The 21,996-nt window shown below is 40.6% G+C and overlaps 1 protein-coding gene across 1 annotated transcript in view; it reads right to left on the bottom strand.

Moving 5' to 3' along the window:
• Positions 1-21,996, bottom strand: part of PMFBP1 (polyamine modulated factor 1 binding protein 1) — a 65,385-nt gene that overhangs the window by 31,738 nt on the left and 11,651 nt on the right. Inside the window, exons 5-6 of the mRNA XM_065919344.1 lie at positions 18,590-18,781; positions 9,174-9,416 (exon numbers count right to left, since the gene is read on the bottom strand). Coding sequence (XP_065775416.1) covers positions 9,174-9,416; positions 18,590-18,781 — 435 coding nt within the window. The remainder of the gene's footprint in view (positions 1-9,173; positions 9,417-18,589; positions 18,782-21,996) is intronic.

Here is a 21,996-nt window from a genome sequence, read left to right as displayed (position 1 = left end):
GCATCTGGTCACCTGAGCTGCTTGGACCTGGGATGGGTGCAAAACGCAGGCCCAACCAAGTCTGCGCCTTTGTGGAGTCCTCGAGAACCTGAACCTGAGCAGCTTAGACCTGGAAAGTGCATGCAAACCAGGGCCCGCCTCAGACAGTTCCCGGCAGAGCAACCTAGAGTCTGAGCAGTGTAGACTGGGAAAGCACAACCACCGGGAGCCGGGCAAACCCAGCGTGGCTGAATCACTGGGAGCACATGCCAGTGATATTTGTTCACAATGTTCCTCCAGCCCCAAAGCACGACTGAACAAGTGAGCCTAAAATGTGACCACCACCATGCCCCTTGTGTCAGGGTGGAAATTAGACACTGAAGAGACCAGCAAACAGAAGCTAAAATAAACAGAGGGAACCGCTTTGGAAGTGACAGGTGCAATAGATTAAAACCTTGTAGTTGGCACCAACTACTTAGGAAGGGGCCTATAGACCTTGAAACCCAAGCCGGACCAAGGAACTATATGAAGATGAATTGACCCCACACTGTCCGCAACAGCTCCAGAGAAAGTCTTAGAGATATTTTTACTACTATCATTTTTTAAATTTAAAAAATTTTAAAAATACATTTTTTATTTTTAAGTCCCCATTACTCCTTTAATTTTCAATTTTATAACCTACTATTACCTTGCAAAAAAAAAAAAAAAAAAAGACAGACCCTATTTTTAAAGCAAACTTCATATATATATATATATATGTATATATATATATATATATATATATTATAACCTCTGTGACTTTTTTGTTGTTGTTGTTGTTTGTTTTCTTTTTTTAATATTGTATTTTTGGGAATCTAACCCCTACTCAAGATTTTTAATCTTTGCTTTTTGGTATTTGTTATTAACTTTGTACCTTTAAGAACCCAACCTTTAGTACCCACTTTTACTTGGGAGTGGGATCACTAGCCTGATTGCTCTCTACCCCTTTTGACTCTCCTTTTTCTCCACCAGGTCACCTCTATCTACCCCCCACTCCCTTTTCTTCTCTACCCAACTCTGTGAATCTCTTTGTGGGTTCCGGGCTGTGGAGAACACTTAGGGAACTGATTACTGGATGGATCTGTCTCTCTCCTTTTGAGTCCCCCTTTTATCCTCCTGGCCACCTCTGTCTCCTTCCTCCCTCTTCTCCTCTCGGTGTAACCCTGTGAACATCTCTGAGGGGTCCAGACTCTGGAGAGCACATAGGGAAGTGAATACTGGCTAGCTTGCTTTCTCCCCTTTTGATACCCCATCTGCTCCTACTGGTCACCTCTAACTCCCTTCTTCCTCTTCTCTTCTCCATGTAACTCTGTGTACCTCTCACTGAGGAGAAACTTTTCATCACTAACCTAAATGTTTTATCATTGGTGCTGTATAGAGTCAATATATAATGAATAATGCAATAAATGAGACCAAAAGCACTCTGGAGGGAATCAACAGTAGAATAACAGAGGCAGTAGATAGGATAAGTGAGGTAGAAGATAGAATGGTAGAAATAAATGAAACAGAGAGGAAAAAAGAAAAAAGAATTAAAAGAAATGAGGACAACCTCAGAGACCCCTGGGGCAATGTGAAAAGCCCCAACATTCGAATCAGGAGTCCCAGAAGAAGAGGACAAACAGAAAGACCATGAGAAAATACTTGAGGAGATAATAGTTGAAAAATTCCTTAAAATGGGGAAGGAAATAATCACCCAAGTCGAAGAAACCCAGAGAGTCCCAAACAGGATAAACCCAAGGCAAAACACCCCAAGACACATATTAATCAAATTAACTAAGATCAAACACAAAGAACAAATATTAAAAGCAGCAAGGGAAAAACAACAAATAATACACAAGGGGATTCCCATAAGGATAACAGCTGATCTTTCAATAGAAACTCTTCAGGCCAGAAGGGAATGGCAGGACATACTTAAAGTGATGAAAGAAAATAACCTACAGCTCAGATTACTGTACCCAGCAAGGATCTCATTCAAATATGAAGGAGAAATCAAAAGCTTTACAGACAAGCAAAAGCTGAGAGAATTCAGCACCACCAAACCAGCTCTTCAACAAATGCTAAAGGATCTTCTCTAGACAGGAAACACAGAAAGGGTGTATAAACTCGAACCGAAAACAATAAAGTAAATGGCAATGGGATCATACTTATCAATAATTACCTTAAATGTAAATGGATTGAATGCCCCAACCAAAAGACAAAGACTGGCTGAATGGATACAAAAACAAGACCCCTATATATGCTGTCTACAAGAGACCCACCTCAAAACAAGGGACACATTCAGACTGAAAGTAAAGGGCTGGAAAAAGATATTCCATGCAAATAGAGACCAAAAGAAAGCAGGAGTAGCAATACTCTTATCAGATAAAATAGACTTTAAAACAAAGGCTGTGAAAAGAGACAAAGATGGATGCTACATAATGATCAAAGGATCAATCCAATAAGATATAACAATCATAAATATATATGCACCCAACATAGGAGCACTACAATATGTAAGACAAATGCTAACAAATATGAAAGGGGAAATTAACAACACCACAATAATAGTGGGCAACTTTAATACTCCACTCACACCTATGGATAGATCAACAAAACAGAAAATTAGCAAGGACACACAAACTTTAAATGATACAATGGATCAGTTAGACCTAACTGATATCTATAGGACATTTCACCCCAAAACAATGAATTTCACCTTTTTCTCAAGCGCACACGGAACTTTCTCCAGGATAGATCACATTCTGGGCCATAAATCTAGCCTAGGTAAATTCAAAAAAATTGAAATTATTCCAAGCATCTTTTGTGACCACAATGCAGTAAGATTAGATGTTAATTACAGGAGAAAAACTATTAAAAATTCCAATATATGGAAGCTGAACAACACGCTGCTGAAAAACAAATCACAGAAGAAATAAAAAAAAGAAATCAAACTATGCATAGAAAGAAATGAAAATGAAAACACAACAACACAAAAACTATGGGACACTGTAAAAGCAGTGCTAAGGGGAAGGTTCATAGCAATACAGGCTTACCTCAAGAAACAAGAAAAAAGTCAACCAAATAACCTAACCCTACACCTAAAGCAACTTGAAAAGGTAGAAACTATGAACCCCAGGGTTAGTAGAAGGAAAGAAATCTTAAAAATTAGGGCAGAAATAAATGCAAAAGAAGCAAAAGAGACCATAGCAAAAATCAACAGCCAAAAGCTGGTTCTTTGAGAAGGTAAATAAAATTGACAAACCATTAGCCAGACTCATCAAGAAACAAAGGCAGAAAAATCAAATCAGCAAAATTAGAAATGAAAATGGAGAGATCACAACAGATAACACAGAAATACAAAGAATCATAAGAGACTATTATCAGCACTATATACAAATAAAAAGGACAACTTGGAAGAAATGGACAAATTCTTAGAAAAGTACAACTTTCCAAAATTGAACCAGGAAGAAATAGAAAATCTCAACAGACCCATTACAAGCACGGAAATTGAAACTGTAATCAGAAATCTTCCAACAAACAAAAGCCCAGGACCAGACAGCTTCACAGCTGAATTCTACCAAAAATTTAGAGAAGAACTAACACCTATCCTACTCAAACTCTTCCAGAAAATTGCAGAGGAAGGTAAACTTTCAAACTCATTCTACGAGGCCACCATCACCTTAATATCAAAACCTGACAAAGATGCCACCAAAAAAAAAAAAAAAAAAAAAAAAAAGAAAGAAAGAAAGAAAGAAAGAAAACTATAGGCCAATATCACTGATGAACATAGATGCAAAAATCCTTAACAAAATCCCAGCAAACAGAATCCAACAACATATTAAAAAGATCATACATCATGACCAAGTGGGCTTTATTCCAGGGATGCAAGGATTCTTCAATATCTGCAAATCAATCAATGTAATACACCACATTAACTAATTGAAAAATAAAAACCATATGATTATCTCAATAGATGCAGAGAAAGCCTTTGACAAAATTCAACATCCAGTTATGATAAAAACCCTTCAGAAAGCAGGAATAGAAGGAACATATCTCAACATAATAAAAGCTACATATGATAAACCCTCAGCAAACATTATCCTCAATGGTGAAAAATTGAAAGCATTTCCCCTAAAGTCAGGAACAAGACAAGGGTGCCCACACTCACCACTACTATTCAACATAGTTTTGGAAGTTTTGGCCACAGCAATCAGAGCAGAAAAAGAAATAAAAGGAATCCAGATTGGAAAAGAAGAAGTAAAGCTCTCACTGTTTGCAGATGACATGATCCTCTACATAGAAAACCCTAAAGACTCCACCAGAAAATTACTAGAGCTGATCAATGAATATAGTAAAGTTGCAGGATATAAAATTAACACACAGAAATCCCTTGCATTCCTATACACTAACAATGAGAAAATAGAAAGAGAAATTAAGGAAACAATTCCATTCACCATTGCAATGAAAAGAATAAAATACTTAGGAATAAATTTACCTAAAGAAACAAAAGACCTATATATAGAAAACTATAAAACATTGATGAAAGAAATTAGAGAGGACACAAATAGGTGGAGAAATATACCGTGTTCATGGATTGGAAGAATCAATATAGTGAAAATGAGTATATTACCCAAAGGAATCTATAGATTCAATGCAATCCCTATTAAGCTACCAATGGTATTTTTCAGAGAACTAGAACAAATAATTTCACAATTTGTATGGAAATACAAAAAACCTCATATAGTCAAAGCAACCTTGAGAAAGAAGAATGGAACTGGAGGAATCAATCTGCCTGACTTCAGGCTCTACTACAAAGCCACAGTCATCAAGACAGTGTGGTACTGGCACAAAGACAGAAATATAGATCAATGGAACAAAATAGAAAGCCGAGAGATAAACCCACACACCTATGGACACCTTATCTTTGACAAAGGAGGCAAGAATATACAATGGAGAAAAGACAATCTCTTTAACAAGTGGTGCTGGGAAAACTTGGTCAACCACTTTTAAAAGAATGAAACTAGAACACTTTCTATCACCATACACAAAAATAAATTCAAAATGGATTAAAGATCTAAATGTAAGACCAGAAACTATTAAACTCCTAGAGGAAAACATAGGCAAAACACTCTCCGACGTAAATCACAGCAGGATCCTCTATGACCCACCTCCCAGAATATTGGAAATAAAAGCAAAAATAAACAGTAAGACCTAATTAATATTAAAAGCTTCTGCACAACAAAGGAAACTATAAGCAAGGTGAAAAGACAGTCTTCAGAATGGGAGAAAATAATAGCAAATCAAGCAATGGACAAAGAATTAATCTCAAAAATATACAAGCAACTCCTGCAGCTCAATTCCAGAAAAATAAAAGACCCAATCAAAAAGTGGGCCATAGAACTAAACAGACATTTCTCCAAAGAAGACATACAGATGGCTAGCAAACACATGAAAAGATGCTCAACATCACTCATATCAGAGAAATGCAAATCAAAACCACCATGAGATACCATTACATGCCAGTCAAAATGGCTGCTATCCAAAAGTCTACAAGCAATAAATGCTGGAGAGGGTGTGGAGAAAAGGGAACCCTCTTACACTGTTGGTGGGAATGCAAACTAGTACAGCGACTATGGAAAACAGTGTGGAGATTTCTTAAAAAACTGGAAATAGAACTACCATATGACCCAGCAATACCACTTCTGGGCATACACACTGAGGAATCTAGATCTGAAAGAGACACGTGCACCCCAATGTTCATCGCAGCACTGTTTATAATAGCCAGGACATGGAAGCAACCTAGATGTCCATCAGCAGATGAATGGATAAGGAAGCTGTGGTACATACACACCATGGAATATTACTCAGCCGTTAAAAAGAATTCATTTGAATCAGTTCTAATGAGATGGATGAAACTGGAGCCCATTATACAGAGTGAAGTAAGCCAGAAAGATAAAGAACATTACAGTATACTAACACATATATACGGAATTTAGAAAGATGGTAACGATGGCCCTATATGCAGGGCAGAAGAAAAGACGCAGAAGTACAGAACAGACTTTTGAACTCTGTGGGAGAAGGTGAGGGTGGGATGTTTCGAAAGAACAGCATGTATATTATCTGTGGTGAAACAGACCACCAGCCCAGGTGGGAGGCATGAGTCAAGTGCTTGGGCCTGGTGGGCTGGGAAGACCCAGAGGAATCGTGTGGAGAGGGAGGTGGGATGGGGGACCAGGATGGGGAATACGTGTAACTCTATGGCTGATTCATATCAATGTATGACAAAACCCACTGAAAAATAAAAAAAAAATAAACAAACAAACAAACAAAAAAAAGCTTCTGCACAACAAAGGAAACTATAAGCAAGGTGAAAAGACAGTCTTCAGAATGGGAGAAAATAATAGCAAATCAAGCAATGGACAAAGAATTAATCTCAAAAATATACAAGCAACTCCTGCAGCTCAATTCCAGAAAAATAAAAGACCCAATCAAAAAGTGGGCCATAGAACTAAACAGACATTTCTCCAAAGAAGACATATAGATGGCTTAACAAACACATGAAAAGATGCTCAACATCACTCATATCAGAGAAATGCAAATCAAAACCACCATGAGATACCATTACATGCCAGTCAGAATGGCTGCTGTCCAAAAGTCTACAAGCAATAAATGCTGGAGAGGGTGTGGAGAAAAGGGAACCCTCTTACACTGTTGGTGGGAATGCAAACTAGTACAGCCACTATGGAAATTCCTTAAAAAACTGGAAATAGAACTGCCATATGACCCAGCAATCCCACTGCTGGGCATACACACTGAAGAAACCAAAATTGAAAGAGACACATGTACCCCAATGTTCATCGCAGCACTGTTTATAATAGACAGGATATGGAAGCAACCTAGATGTCCATCAGCAGATGAATGGATGAGAAAGCTGTGGTACATATACACAATGGAATATTACTCAGCCATTCGAATCAGTTCTAATGAGGTGGATGAAACTGGAGCCTATTATACAGAGTGAAGTAAGTCAGAAAGAAAAACACCAATATAGCATACTAACGCATATATATGGAACTTAGAAAGATGGTCATGATAAACCTGTATGCGAGATAGCAAGAGAGACACAGATGTGTTGAACAGTCTTTTGGACTCTGTGGGAGAAGGTGAGGGCGGGATGATATGGGAGAATGGCATTGAAACATGTAAATTATCATATGTGAAACGAATCGCCAGTCCAGGTTCGATGCATGATACAGGGTGCTCGGGGCTGGTGCACTGGGATGACCCAGAGAATGGGATGGGCAGGGCGGGGGGAGGGGGGGTTCAGGATGGGGAACACATGTATACCCATGGCAGATTCAAGTCAGTGTATGGCAAAACCAATACAATGCTGTAAAGTTAAATTAATAAATAAATTAATTAAAAAAATAAAAGGGAGGGGTGTGCCTTTCTCTCTCCACCCTATCTCCTACCCTCACCCTGATTATTTGGAACAAAGATGTAAAGGTTGGTGCTCCAGCAGCCGTCTTAGGTGACCTCTAAATGGAAGCTTTCAGCTAATGATGGCCAAACCAAAAGACAGGACACAGGTAGCAGTCCTAGACTACCTCTCTCTTATTTTATGTCATAGAAATTAGCTATTTTATTTTTTATTTTTAAAAATAAAAAGTCTTTATTTTACTTTTGTTTTTGAAAGATCCTTCCACTAGATACACAAGTCTAGCTTGATAAATTTTTTGTATTTTCTGATTACTAAAGAAAGATCTGTTGATCCCCAGCGTTCTCTTTCTGTGCAACTCGATCTTCTCTGTTACTCTATCTTATGAACTCTAAGACCTTAGTTTTCTGGGATCCTTACACAATCCCCTTCAAGTAAGGGAGTCTACCAGACTCCCCCAGATCCTCTTTTTTGTGTCATGGACTAGAAACTCGAAACAATAAGCCAAGGACAATAGTAGTGCTCACCTCATTTGTTTCCCATTTCTCAAGACTACTGTCTTTCATTGTCTGGTGTCCAGTGTCTTTAAAAACAGCAGTGTCTAACTATTGTATTTAAGACACTATCGCTTTGGGGTTTTCTGTTATATGAAGCTAAATAGAATCCCAACTACTAATAATTCAGAGTCACTTTATTCAGGCTGGACTCTTGTTTAAGTTAGGATGAGCTAACCAGTTTTAATACAGCTTTGCATAAGCTTTATTAAACCATGGTTGTTCACAGGCTTTGTCCCAGATTATGTTTTGTAGAATAACCTTTGTTCCTTTCCCTCCCAATCCTTTACAGCAAATTCTCATTGGTCATAATATTTCCTTTAAAAAGAATCCCACATTTCTTCAAGGCCCTTCATAAATTCCCTGGAGTTAGTTATTAAGTAATAGCACAATTCAAGACAGCCCTTGGAATTTTATCTCTAAAGGCAGAGGAGGAAAATGCCAGAGGAGGCTACCTGTTCCATTACTTCAAACCCATGGTTTTACTACTGCTAGTGCTACCACTGCCCAACTGATTTTAGTTCTAAGGCTTTTGTCTTTGTAATTTACTTGGGATTCTATAAAGATGATATACTCTGGTTAAAAAAAAAAATACCATCCTGGACATGAATAGAAATGAATATCCAGAATGTACTTAAGTTAAGTCTACTTGATATAAAACTCCAGTCTGCAAAAATGACTGATGAGGTACTCTCAGTGATTAACTCAGACTCAACATCTGGTTATCTTATCCACTGTGCAAGTGCCAGGAATTTATATATGATTGAAATCTGATTTTTCTAAAAAAAAAATGATTGATTTAGTGGACTTTATACCTCTTTCATAACCCTTAGAGACCTAGAGTCTTTTGCATTTAAATTGCCATGGTAATAGAATGGAGATGATAAGCCTCCATGCACACCACACACATATATGTGCATGTGCACACATACACCCCCACACGTACACATATACCACAGAGCCCACATGCATTAATACTGGACCTCTCACCCAGTTATGCCATTCTGTTTAGTTCCCTCTGTTCAGTTTCAAAGAAATCAAAGAGTTAAAGAGGGAAAATTGACAAAATATGCTCAAGATATGAAGCTCTCCTCTAAGTCCACTGCTTGCTTTCTAGTAGTTTTGACCTGATTTCTGTAGGTACATGGTCATATAGGACACTTCCATAGTTACTTTATCTATACCTCATCTTCTTTCATCTTGCAATGATGGTGGAGAATAACCAGGTCAGAAGTCTGCTTCTCCAGGACGGATTGATACTGCAAGAGGGAACAGTAAGAAGTCTGCAGCTCCTCGGTGCGAAACTCCAGTTCTTGCTGAAAGGCCAGCAGCTTTTTCTTGAGTTGTTGGAGTTGCCTTAGATGACACTGTTTATTGGGCTCAAAATCCATGTGTGACTCCTCAAATGCTAATGCTGGCTTCTTACTCTGCAATTGAGAAAGGCTTTAGATTGTCACCGAGCAGGCATTCATTCTTTGATTTTTTTTTCATTTCCTCAACCATTCACATCCATTTATCCACCCTTTTGTCTTTTCATCTCCAGAGCACTTATTAAATGTTTCACTCTGTTCACAATGAAGCATTACCTTGTACTTTCACTCTGTATGAAGAATTTAAAAGAAGGAAAAAAACCATAGTTCCTTCCTACTATTTAGATATACCATTCCTATTATGTAGGTCAGAAGAAAACACACACACGAAAGGGATCTAGAGAACACTATAAAGAGACATTCGATAATATGCTTATGTTTTGTCTTCATGTAAAAAGAAAACTCTATTGACCTGGAAGGGAATGGATTTCTGGTTATGGTTCTTGGACTAAACTTGATTATTAAAAATGCCCAAATTAAAGGACAAACTCTTGGGGAAAAGGCTTTCTGGAATGCTGGGAAACAGCAGGCAGAGATATTGCTAAGGCACATCTGAGCACTGACTCTGAAGGCAGACATGAGCTTGCAGTTGCTGAGTATGTGTGTGTGTGTGTGTGTGTATGTGTGTGTGTGTGTGTGTGTGTGTGTGAGAGAGAGATCTCTCCCTGCCAGTCCACAGTCAACCTGAAATGCTGCTAGACCCCACTTAAATTTTCATTCATTCATCCCATAAGCATACGTTGAGCACCTACATTGTATTAGGTATTCTGATCATAGGACATATCCCTGAGTTGTTTATTCTGGTACAACTGAGGTCTTTGCACTGATGCTTCTATATTTTCTTGCCCAACATTCCCAGTTGAAACAGAAGCAGGCCCCTATGGTCCTTCTCCTCCATGTCCTTCACCTGTCTTTTGTCTGTAGAAAAACTTTAGCCAAAGCATAAGTTTAATCAGAGAAGTGAGAAAATGCAGAAGCAAAGGAAAGTAGTCCAACAAGACCAAACCATAATAGCTTAGTCATTAAACAAAGTCAAGGAACTTTAGTTCCTTCTCAAGGGCTATAGATAATATTCTGAGCCATACCCTGTGAGTTGTCTTGTAGATACTGAAACCCCCACCAGGTGGAAGAAGTTAACTACCTGATGACCAGACTGTAGCCATGACATAAGCTGCCACAATTCTGAGAACTGGCCTCAAAGAAATGGGAACAAACCAACCCTGGAACTGAAGATCAACTGTACTTAAAACAATCAAGATGACGCTTGATCAGACTACTGCATGACCAATTTCAAGATGATTGTCAGAGCTGATGGTGCTGTTTCTGTATGTAGCACCTTTCCTCCACCTATATATCCCTGAAACTCCCCTTTAAAAGCTCTTGGCCACTGATTGTCAGTGGCAGGAGTCAACCTTTGGACATGAGTCTGCCCACCCTCCTCCCCAGTTGCTGGCCTCTCACATACAGCAAACTTTCCTTTCACCAACCTTGCCTCTCAAGTATTGGTTTTAGAGTGGTAAGCAGCCAGGTCCCACTTTTGGTAACATGGTGACTTGTGAAGGAGAGGTGGATGAAGATAGCTTGTAGGCATCCCTTAGTTCCTTTCTCTGCTTATTGTCTTCCTAGTCATTGTTTAAAACCCTGTCCAAATCCTGCTTTCTTTCTTGTTTTCCCTGCAAAGTTGTATTTGCACCAATACCATAGACTTTCTGGGCACGTCCTTAATGTGGCATTTCACATTCTGCCTTGCATTGTAATGATCTCTGTGCATCTTATCTTTTAATTAGACCATTAATTTCTGAAGGTCAGGGGTCATGTCTACTCGTATAGGGCCTAGACTAGAGATTCATACACAGCCAGGTATTGAACGAAAGAAAGACATAAAAATTGACTCCTAAAAATTTGAGCTTGTGGCCTTGGCCCAATTAACAGAGTACTTTCAGACTTTTCTAAAATTAAATTTTTTTTTTACAGTTTTATCAGCGTCTTTTCTATATGTCATCAAATTCAAATACTGTAAGTATACAATTCAATGATTTGTAGCAAGTTTATAGGGTTGTACAACCATTGTTACAATCCAGTTTTAGAATATTTCCATCACCTCAAAAATTCCCTCATGCCCATTTGTCACTCCCATTCCTACCCCAGCTCCAGGCAACCACTAATCTGCTTTCTGTCTCTATGGATTTGCCCTTTTCAGACATTTCATATAAGTGGAATTGTATAATATATCATCTTTTGTGTCTGGCTTCTTTCGCTTAGCATAATGTTTTTGAGATTCATCCAGGCTGTAGCAAGAATCAGTATTCTGTTCATTTTTACTGCTGAACAGTGTGACTATACCATATTTTGTTTATCTGTTCACCAGTTAATGGATATTTGGATTGTTTCAGGTTTGGGCTATTATGAATATTACTGCTATGAGCATTAACAGCTATCATATGAATGTCATGCTTTCATTTAATTAATTTGTTCAGCAAATATTAGGGTACACTTCCTATGTGCCAAGCACTCTACTAGTTAATGGGGATACAGAAGTTTATAAAACAGAATCTCTGCCTTCGTGAGGTCTGCATCTACTGGTGGGGGAGATGTGTGGAGGGAGAGAGAGAGAGAGGGAATGAGAGAGAGAGAGGTAGCAAATTAAAGAAGTAAATTGTGTAGTTTATTAAGAGGAAAAAGTGCTATGGAGGAGAATAAAGCAGAGGAGGGAGATGAGGAATGCCAAGATGGATGCAGTTGTAAATTTGAATTAAGTGTTCTCATGGGGGACCACACTGAGAAGGTGACATCTGAGTTAAGACAGTCAAGGAAGAAGCCTGGTGGGAACGTACAACAGGAACACTCCAGACAGAAGCAATAGCAAGTGCTGAGACCTGGAGGCAGGAGGTGCCTAATGGTGTTTGAGGAGCCACTTTGTTCAGGCTGGAGCAGAGAAACTAAGGGGAGAGTGGTACCCGACGAGGCGAGAAAGGAAAGGGAGGAGAGGTCTTTCAGGACCATGTAAGCCATCCTTAAATCCTTAACTTTTCCCTTTAGGGAGATGACGGGCCACTGGAGGGTACTGAGCCGAGGAGTGACGTGATCTCCTGTAGATGTCACAAAAGACACACTGGCCGTTATATTGAAAACAAACTGTAGGGAGCCAAAGACAGAAGTGGGGAGACCAGCAAGGAGGCTGCTGCAAGAATCCAGGTGAGAAGGGACAGCAGCATGGACCAAGGTAAAAGCTGGGAGAAGTGGCTGGATTTTAGATGCATGTTTGAAAGTAGACTCCACAGGATTTGCGCCTGCATTAGATGTGGAATGAGGTGAGATAATGGTCATCCAAGGCAGAATGATTCCATGGTTTTGGTCTGAGTAACTGGAGAGATGGAGTTTTATTTATTTTTATTTTATTTTTGGCTGTGTCATATGGCATGTGGGATCTTAGTTCCCCAACCAGGGACTGAACTGGTGCACCCTGCATTGGAAGCACGGATCTTAACCGCTAAACCACCAGGGAAGTCCTGGAGAGATGGAGATTTAAAGAGATTACTTCAGTAAGAGCTGGCACCCAAAAGGAAAAAATCTCTAGTGAGAGTGGGTAGGGGCAGCACAGATAAGGTCAGGGAGGCTCAACCCAGTTCAGAACCAGAAAGACAACAGCTGATTGTGTCAGTTCAATCTGAAAGAGAAGACAGAAAATGGACCATAATGGTCAGCAGGCAAAAGAATTCCCAGACAAAGACAAGCTGAACCCTTGACCTGAACAGTTGGTGTATGTGGCCAGAGGGAAGTGGATGAGACTTCTTTTCTAGGCCAAACAAAGCTGAATTTTTTATTTACTCTGCTACAATTGGCAACATTTACAATAAATGTTTTAAATTATGTGTTTTCATTCTTTTCAAGATAAGAATGGTGCTATTCTTACAACTCATCTGTGAATGAGGTTCAGAGGGAAGGGGCTTGTGAGTGATGTGTGTGTGTGTGTGCTCATGCTCACATGTGTGCATGAACACAAACATGCATGGGGGAGGTTCTCAAGAGCCCAAGTCCTCAGTCTATATAGGTGAAACTGTGGGGTGGGGAGCTACTTGGAGAAAGACATGGTCATGGATAGATACTTAATGTGGGTAGAACTAAAGCAAAGGTGTGAACACCTGGGGTATGGTTATTGTAGAAGGGCTTATTTCAGTAAAGCACCTACTTATAATCTATTTTGCTCCAGTCCTGTTTCTCTTAGCTTTGTTGAAGGTGGCTTGATCTCTAAAAATTAAGAAAGCAGAGTCCTGATCCTCCTAGAACTTGTATGCAATTGTTGATTTGGACCTGCCACTATACTGCCAGATGTGTGTGCCCCAGTTGAGAACTGACCAGTCTCCTCATTGTATATTCTTTCTCTGCCTCCCCTTATTCCCACATCCCCGTTTTCTCTTCATTACCCAAAAGAATAAAAGAAATGCTCTTCTTTTTAAAACAAGCCAAACTCTTTCCTTAGGGCTTCCCCTCCGAGCACATGATCTATACTTTACTGTGTTCATAATTGTTCTTTGACTTTAAAGCCTCCTGTGGGTAAAGAGAGACTCTTCCTAGTGTAAAGCTTAGCAACCTGGCAGTGATACTGGCAAATTGTTAATAATATCCCTTCATCAGAGGTCGTGTTCAACCTTCTGGGTTTAATTTTGGTTTTAGGTAATATGATAGATGGACCAGATGATGAGAGTTCACTAAAGTTTTTCAGTATAGGGCAAAGGTAGCACCTGACCTAATTTGTCTGGCAATAAAGATCCAAGAACTGCTCATACCTGCAGAGAAGCTAGAGTTTTCTTGGATGAAGATTTTAAACATTTGCACACTGTAGATACCTATGGGTTTAAAGGAATCAAATTTCAAAGACTTGGAGAAATGCCTAGACTTATTTGAGACCTATTAAATTTCTACTCATTTATCCTTAGGTATTCAAAAGGTTATTTTTCTTAATTCTAAATGAATAGAAAATGACATGCTATAGATTAAACTTGAATTTCACTTATATTTGTACCAAGAAGCCGTGTCACAAAGGCATCAATGCATTTCCTGCTGCCTCTCTGTCTTCTTTTTTAAAAAATTTCTTTATAGTGAAGGCAGATATTTTATTAGATTCTGCTTTGACCTTTAAACCGAAATCTGGAGAAAATGAGCAAGTTGGAAATAATCTTATGGAAGTAAGACTAGTTCTTAAAATGACCATTCAGAGTTGGACATGATACCGGAGGCCATCTGGTCTGCCAATGTTTCTCAGATTGATTTCTGTCCAGGATTCAGCTGTCTTAAAAGATAGAGGACTTGGCCACCTGTAGGAACCTGTTCTCATATTTAGACTACTTTTCAGCCCTCCTTGTGGTCAAAGAGATTATAGCTATTTTTCCCTCCTTGCTTATGTGGCCACTTGATCACAGAAGGAAATTAATTGGCCTGGCATGATTTCACCTTTTGAAAAATCATGTTGGTTTCCACCCAATACTTGGTGGTTTTCGAGTTGATGCTAATTGATTGATGTTAAGTTCTATATTTTCCCTGATATTGAAGTTAAGCTGACAGGTCTATAATTACCGAGATTGTCCTTTTTCCCTTTTTAAAAAGATGAGCACTTCATTTACCCTTTTTCAGTCTGCAGGGACTTTCTTTATTCTCTTGAGTTCTCAAAAATAATCACTAGCAGCTATGTAATAACACCTGCCAATTCCTTAAGTACTGTTCGAAGTATATCATCAGGCCCTGCTGCTTTGCCTAAAGCCAGCTTTTCAAAAATACTTTTTAACCATTTTATTCTCTTTTCTAGTTTCTGTCTCAGGTTGGCACTGCTCTGAAAACTTGATGATTTTTCTTCATTTAAGAGAAAAAACCCCATCTTTTCCCAGTCGTTGTCAGAACTCCTTTCCATATCTTTGAGGTGGGAAGTGAGATATTTCCCTTGTAAGCCTAATTTAGTCTTATATCACTAGAGAGGTTCATCCCAGGGTTGGGACTAGGGTGAGGTAAGTGATGGGCACATCTTAAGGAGGCATTCAATCTTAGGACTGAACAAGTACAGGGTTGGCACCTAAAGAATGAGTGCCCTTGTACTTCCCCGGTGATCCAGTGGTTAAGAATCCACCTGTCAATGCAGGGTACACGGGTTTGATCCCTGGCCTGGGAGGATTCCACATGCCTCAGGGCGACTGAGCCCCATGTGCTACAACTACTGAGCCCATGAGCCCTAGAGCTGAGACGCTGAAACGACAGAAGACACACAGTGAGAAGACTGTGCACCTCAGGAATAGTAGCCCTCACTTGCCGCAACTAGAGGAAGCCCATGGGCAGCAACGAAGACCCAGTGCAGCCAAAAATAAATAAATAAAAGTTAAAAAAAGAATAATGAGAGCCCCTGATATTTTGCACCCTAGGCATCTGACTTGCTTACCTCAGGCCCAGCTCTCTCTGTTCCTGGGACTTGGAGCACAACGTATTCTTGATTTACAAGGTCACCTTGCCTGTCCCTTTTTCACACACACAGCATCTGATGTCATAGTTTAATTTTTTTTTTTTTTGCATAACTGTGTTCTGAACCTCTTGCTTATTTCTCCAGCTCCTTGTCAGATATTAGTCAAAATTTCAGAAAGCCTTGGGTTCCTCCTTTGTTTCCATATTATATTTCCTTGTGGAAGGCAGATCTTGCAGGGGTTTTCTGAGTGGATGAGTGTAAGTCTACATCTAATTGTGTATTTGTATGTGTAGTCTGCAATTTAAATTCAGCGCTACTTACTGGGGGAAAAAAAAGAGCCTGTTTTAAAGCTTGTTTCAAGCTGTTAGACCTTCTTTGGGGCAATTAGAATAATAAAATGTGACTTACTACTTTTCTCCCTCCAAGTTGCCAGGTACATTTATAAGCCACATGACTTTCCCTGACTGGGGGAATAAACTTGCAAAAGTAATGGTGAAAATATCTTAAAATGCTAATATTTAGAAAAAAATTATGGTAATATCCTTCCTGGGATCCATTTAGGGAAACAATGAATTTTTCTATATTTGTGACTTACTGCAGAGAGGCCAATACTGCGTGCTAAGTTGCTTCAGTCATGTCCAACTCTGTGCAACCCTATGAACTATAGCCCACCAGGCTCCTCTATCCATGGGATTTTCCAGGCAAGAATACTGGAGTAGGTTGCCATGCCCTTCTCCAAAGGACAGTAATGCTCAGTAAGAAAAGGTAGAATTGAAAAAAAAATTGCTTTGCTTTTAACATTTTTAGGGCATCACAGAGGAACAATTTGTGGTTTCTGTAGTGAGGTGGTAAGGGTCCTGGGAGAACTCTTAACAGAGTTCTAATTAACTCTAATTCTAACTCTCTCAATTAGGAGAGACCAGATCCTTGACTGCACCTAGGAGGCTAACTTGGAGGTCTGGCAACAGATCTGTGCAACTTGTACCTGCCTTATGTTCACCAAAAACTCAAGTCCCTAAGTAGAAATGATGACTGCAAGTTAGGAGTTCTTGGAGACCCAAAGTGTTTAGAAAACTCTGGGAAAATATCTCCCAGCTGGCTCCCCAGCTTGTGGGCATAAATTTAGAGACTGGTTTAAAGAGCTTAGAACTGGAGTTTCCAAAAAGAGAAAACCTCAGGATGAAGGGAAGTTGCCTCAGCTGATTAGTTGCCTAGGAGGTTCATTCAAAATCAGTCTCAAGAAAGATGATCATGCCAGGAGATCCTACTGCTCACACATGTTTAGGACAAGTGTTACTGAGTATCGTGGCTTGGGCACCTCTGGAAGCAAGTCCTATGACAAGGAACCAGGCATCGAGTAAGTAACTTGTGTGGAAGGTGATTTTAGGAAACTCAGGTACGGAAGTAGGGAAATAAACAAGGGAGGGAAGGAAGCTGTGAAAGGAGGCCAACCTAGTTACTGCTGTGGGTACCTGGTACTGGGCCCTGTTGGGGAACTCCAGGAGAGAGCAAAGAACATGCCTGGAGTTATTTCCAGTGAGATAGGGTAAGGGAAATGGGTTGCTAATCAGCCCTCTCCCCATCAGTCATTGGTTTAGGGCTGCTTCTAGGGGCATTAATTCTTCTGAACTTCAGCTTGTCCATAGGACAAGGCTATGGGCTCCTGTATCCAGAAGTAAAGCTTGTAGGCAGAGAGCTGCAGGTGTGGCAATAAAGAGCTCCTGCTGCACTGACAGGAAGTGACACTTCAGAGCAGGTGGAATGGCTGCTATTTTCATGGGTGATGTAGAAGTTTGTCCAAAATCCACTAAGAGACTTCCCTGGCAGTCCAACGGTTAAGACTCTGCACTCCTCAGGCAGGGAGTACAGGTTCAATCTCTGGTTGGGAAACGAAGATTCCACATGCCACAAGACTCGGCCAAAAAATAAATAAAGTAAAATCCATTAAGAGATGCTATTCTCTCTTTTTTCCCCCCAATTATTTTTATTAGTTGGAGGCTAATTACTTTACAATATTGTAGTGGTTTTTGCCATACATTGACATGAATCAGCCATGGATTTACATATGTTCCCCATCCTGAACCCCCCTCCCACCTCCCTCCCCATCCCATCCCTCTGGGTCATCCCAGTGCACCAGCCCCAAGCACTTGTCTCATGCATCCAACCTGGACTGGCGATCTGTTTCACGCTTGATAATATACATGTTTCAATGCTGTTCTCTCAGATCATCCCACCCTCGCCTTCTCCCATAGAGTCCAAAAGTCTGTTCTATACATCTGTGTCTCTTTTTCTGTCTTGCATATAGGGTTATCGTTACCATCTTTCTAAATTCCATATATACGCATTAGTATACTGTATTGGTGTTTATATCTTTATGGCTTACTTCACTCTGTATAGTGGGCTCCAGTTTCATCCACCTCATTAGAACTGATTCTCTTTACATAACTACATAACTATGATCTGGGTTTTTTTTTTTTTTTTTTTTAAGGGCAATGGACCTCAGGTGCTGCTAATTCAGTGTGAAAGACCAAGTAAAGAAAAGAGCTCAGATGTAAATGACCTTGGAGATAAGATAGCTACACTGAAAAGTCCTCAGGGCAGGGATGGCATTTGTGTGTGTGTGTGTGTGTATGTGTGTGTGTGTGTGTGTAGTTCTCTCTCATTGTTTGCTCAGTAAGTGCTCTTGAATGACCAGTGGGAGAACTTTCTATTATTTCTCCTACCCAAGGAGGCAGAAGTGGAAACAGAGGGAGCAGAGGTGGGAAGTGGACAGTGAATCCCTTACGTGGCTGCTGTTCATCATGGCCTCTTCCACACAGAGCTGATTTTCCTGCAAGGTCTTCCCCTGTCTCTTGCAGACATTGTGTAGATTCTTGATGTCAGCTTGCAGGCTCAAGAGCTTGCTGTTCAGATTGCTTACGTCTCTGTCTCTCTCCCCCACCTCGGCAGTCAGAAAAACAAAAGCATCAATTATGAACTATCAAGAAAATGCTTACTTTTGTTCACTGGTTGACAGAGACTTTAAATTTGCCGGAAATTTGTCCATCAACCCTTTGCTGTTATTACTCATCTTGTGTAACATTTACACAGTATCCATTTGCGAGGTGTCTGAGTGCTCTGCATTATTCAGACAATTATTTACATTAATTAATCTTCACTCACTGCTGTGGGTGCATCATAGACACTTCCCTTGCTTTCAAGAGAAAGTCAGTGCCTAGAACAACTCCAGGCACCTGGTGAGCTGTCTATAATATTAATGGCTCTGCCACTGATGAGATGAACTAGTGGGATGTCAAATGGACTTGTCAAGACTCTAGTGAATCAGTGCTGGAGTTGATGCGGCTTCTGAAAAGTCTCTTCACTTTCCCTTCTACTCACTAAGCTAAAGACTTCCCTCACCTACAAACCTGTGTTTCCCTGGTGACTCAGATAGCAAAGAATCTGCCTGTAATGCAGGAGACCGGGGTTTGATTTCTGGGTCAGGAAGATCTCCTGGAGAAGGAAATGGCAATCCGCTCCAGTGTTCTTGCCTGGAGAGTTCCAGGGACGGCGGAGCCTGGTGGGCTGCTATCTATGGGGTTGCACAGAGTTGGACACGACTGAAGTGACTTAGCAGCGGCAGCAGCAGCACCTACAAATCTGGGTTTCCCTGGTGGCTCAGATAGTAAAGGATCTGCCTGCAATGCAGGAGATCGGGGTTCGATCCCTGGGTCAGGAAGATCTCCTGGAGAAGGAAATGGCAACCCACTCCAGTATTCTTGCCTGGACAAGTCCATGGACAAAGGAGCCTGGCAGGCTACAGTCATGGAGTTGCAAAAAGTTGGACACGACAGAGCGACTCACACTTTACACTTTTTACATGTATAAACCTTGTGCTTTTCTTTGGAGACATACACCAATGGGAGTGAAAGTAACATCCCTTGACTGATTGCATAAGATCTCTGTCTTTGATTATAAGTGAAGAAGATTTGTTAATTACTGCTAGGTCAGATGGAAATTAGTGATCAAGATCAAAATAAAGAATGTGGGGCATAGTAGCTTGGGTGGGGTTGGGGCATACAGCTGTGGGAAGGGAGTGGGGACTCTGTCATATAGGATGCCACCTTCCATTGCCAGTGTTGTGGGTGACAATGGTGTGAGAAGAAATTAGCAAGCAGCCCTCTGTGAAGCTGTCCAGTGCTTTAGTCCTATCACTGTGGAAACTTTGTGATACTCTTGAGGACAGGCACCACCACCTCCGAGTTTTAGATGTTGGAACTGAGGCTGCTGCTTTTATAGTAGGTGCCTGCTTGTGTAACCTGCCCGGAGCAAGCTCTTAGGTGAGGATTCATGGCATCTGTTAAAGAAAACAGTCCCAATAGAAATCAGCGAGTAGGTGGGGGAAGCTGGACAGGGAAGAAGAAACTAAGGAAGGGCACAGTTTCAGACAAAGTTTCGTGGGGATGGCTTCAGCCTAATTCCACAGGCAACTCCAGAGTCCAAGTTACACCTTAGAGTCTGTCCTGATTAGATGCAATAAAAGCTGGGCCATCAGCCTCAGCATCGACGAGTCAATGGTTAAGGGGTGCCTCATGGGGTGTAAGCTCCCAAGGACTTCCGGCTTTCTGCTCTTGTGAGTAAAGTGACCCCAAATGCCTAAGGGCAATTCTTCTAAGAGAGTTGTAGGTTCAAAAGCACACAGAAGGCATGAATGCCCAGAAATGGCAAAGTGGTTCAAGTGATAATGTCCAATGTCCCATAGGTGGTTAGCAGAGGAAAGTTCAGCTCTCCTGACCCTGTAGCCAGGGCTCCACCACCACGTCCCACTGATTGTGCTGACTTCTTAAATGTATGAGCTTTATAAGGCATATTCCCAGGGGGAGCTGGAGACCTGATATGGACATCATAAATCAAGCCTTGCTGGACAGGTCAGTTTAAGAGACCTCTGTACAAGGCTGGGGGTGGGGTGGGAGGGGGCAGAAATAACCACAAGAATCGGACACCTCAATGTCAGAGTATTCGGAATTCAGAAGGTTTCCCAGAAGTGCTGCTGTCTCAGCTGATTTATTCCATCATTTCCATTTAGTACCTGGACATTTTTTTTTTTTTACCACTTTACAGTTTAATTAGGTTAACGGCGTGGCTCTGTCATTAAAAGGATTTCATTATCTCAAAACTCTCCTTCTTCCTCTCCAGCTCCTGTCCCTTGTTCCCCACTTTCAGAAAAATAACAGTGGATGTCAACTGCCCCAAGCATGTAATTACCATTAAGACAATTACCAGGGACTCTCTTAAGAGAATATGTGTAGAGCAGCTAAAAAAAAAAAAAAAAAAAAAAAAAAAATGGTGTACAGACACTGTTCTCTAACTAGAAAACAAAATCCTTGATCTGACAAGGAGGAGCAGTTTGATTCTAGGGCTTTTAAAAGCCCTTTTCTCATGACTGCCTTACTGGGAATAGAGTATGGAGACTCACTGGAGAGTTAGGGGAGGGCCTAGGGATTCCCTATTGCTACAGGAGTCTCTTTGGCATCTATGAGCAGATTAGGTGACGATACATTGCATGCTCTGTGAAAGTGCCACGTGCCCTATACTCTCGCCTGGATGCTGAATATATGCATCCTAAGGTGAGGACCATGTCACCAGATTGTTGTGTATGAAGCCGGGCACACCGAGGACTCACTAACAAGGTATCAGTGATATACAACTTGAGCTTCTCCATGTTAAAAGCTCAATACCCTCTCAGGCCAATTAAAAAAACCCTACTCCTTCTAGTTTTAGATATCCTCTGAGAAGAAGGCCGGCTAGCCCAATTCTGTTGCATCACCAGGGCTTCAGATTTGGATCTTTAATGTACACGATCTCATCTAATTTGGACATTAGCACTGACTTAGAGTCTCTGAGGCAATTTCTTTGTTCATAAAACAAGAAGTTTGGAATAAATAGTCCTTTCTTTGAGGATGCCCTAGACCAGTTGAATAACAAAGGTATTTTGCTAAACGTCAAATGAAATTTGCTTTGGAAAGCAGGACCTAACCATTCACTCCTAAAGGCCAAATTATACAAGGGTTTTGATTCACCAGATTAAGAGTGAAAATGCTGGGAGAGCACTAAGGTGATTTCCATGAACCATGTATTATTTTTTACTGTAGGTAGTTGTAAGCAGGGGCTGTGCTCACCTCAGAACTCCATAAAGGCCAGTGTTTCTGAGGT

Source organism: Muntiacus reevesi, chromosome 2 (assembly GCF_963930625.1).
Source record: "Muntiacus reevesi chromosome 2, mMunRee1.1, whole genome shotgun sequence".
In the NCBI taxonomy this organism is placed as follows: domain Eukaryota; kingdom Metazoa; phylum Chordata; class Mammalia; order Artiodactyla; family Cervidae; genus Muntiacus; species Muntiacus reevesi.
The sequence above is the reverse complement of the archived record's forward strand: the minus strand, read 5'-3'. Positions and strand labels throughout refer to the sequence as shown.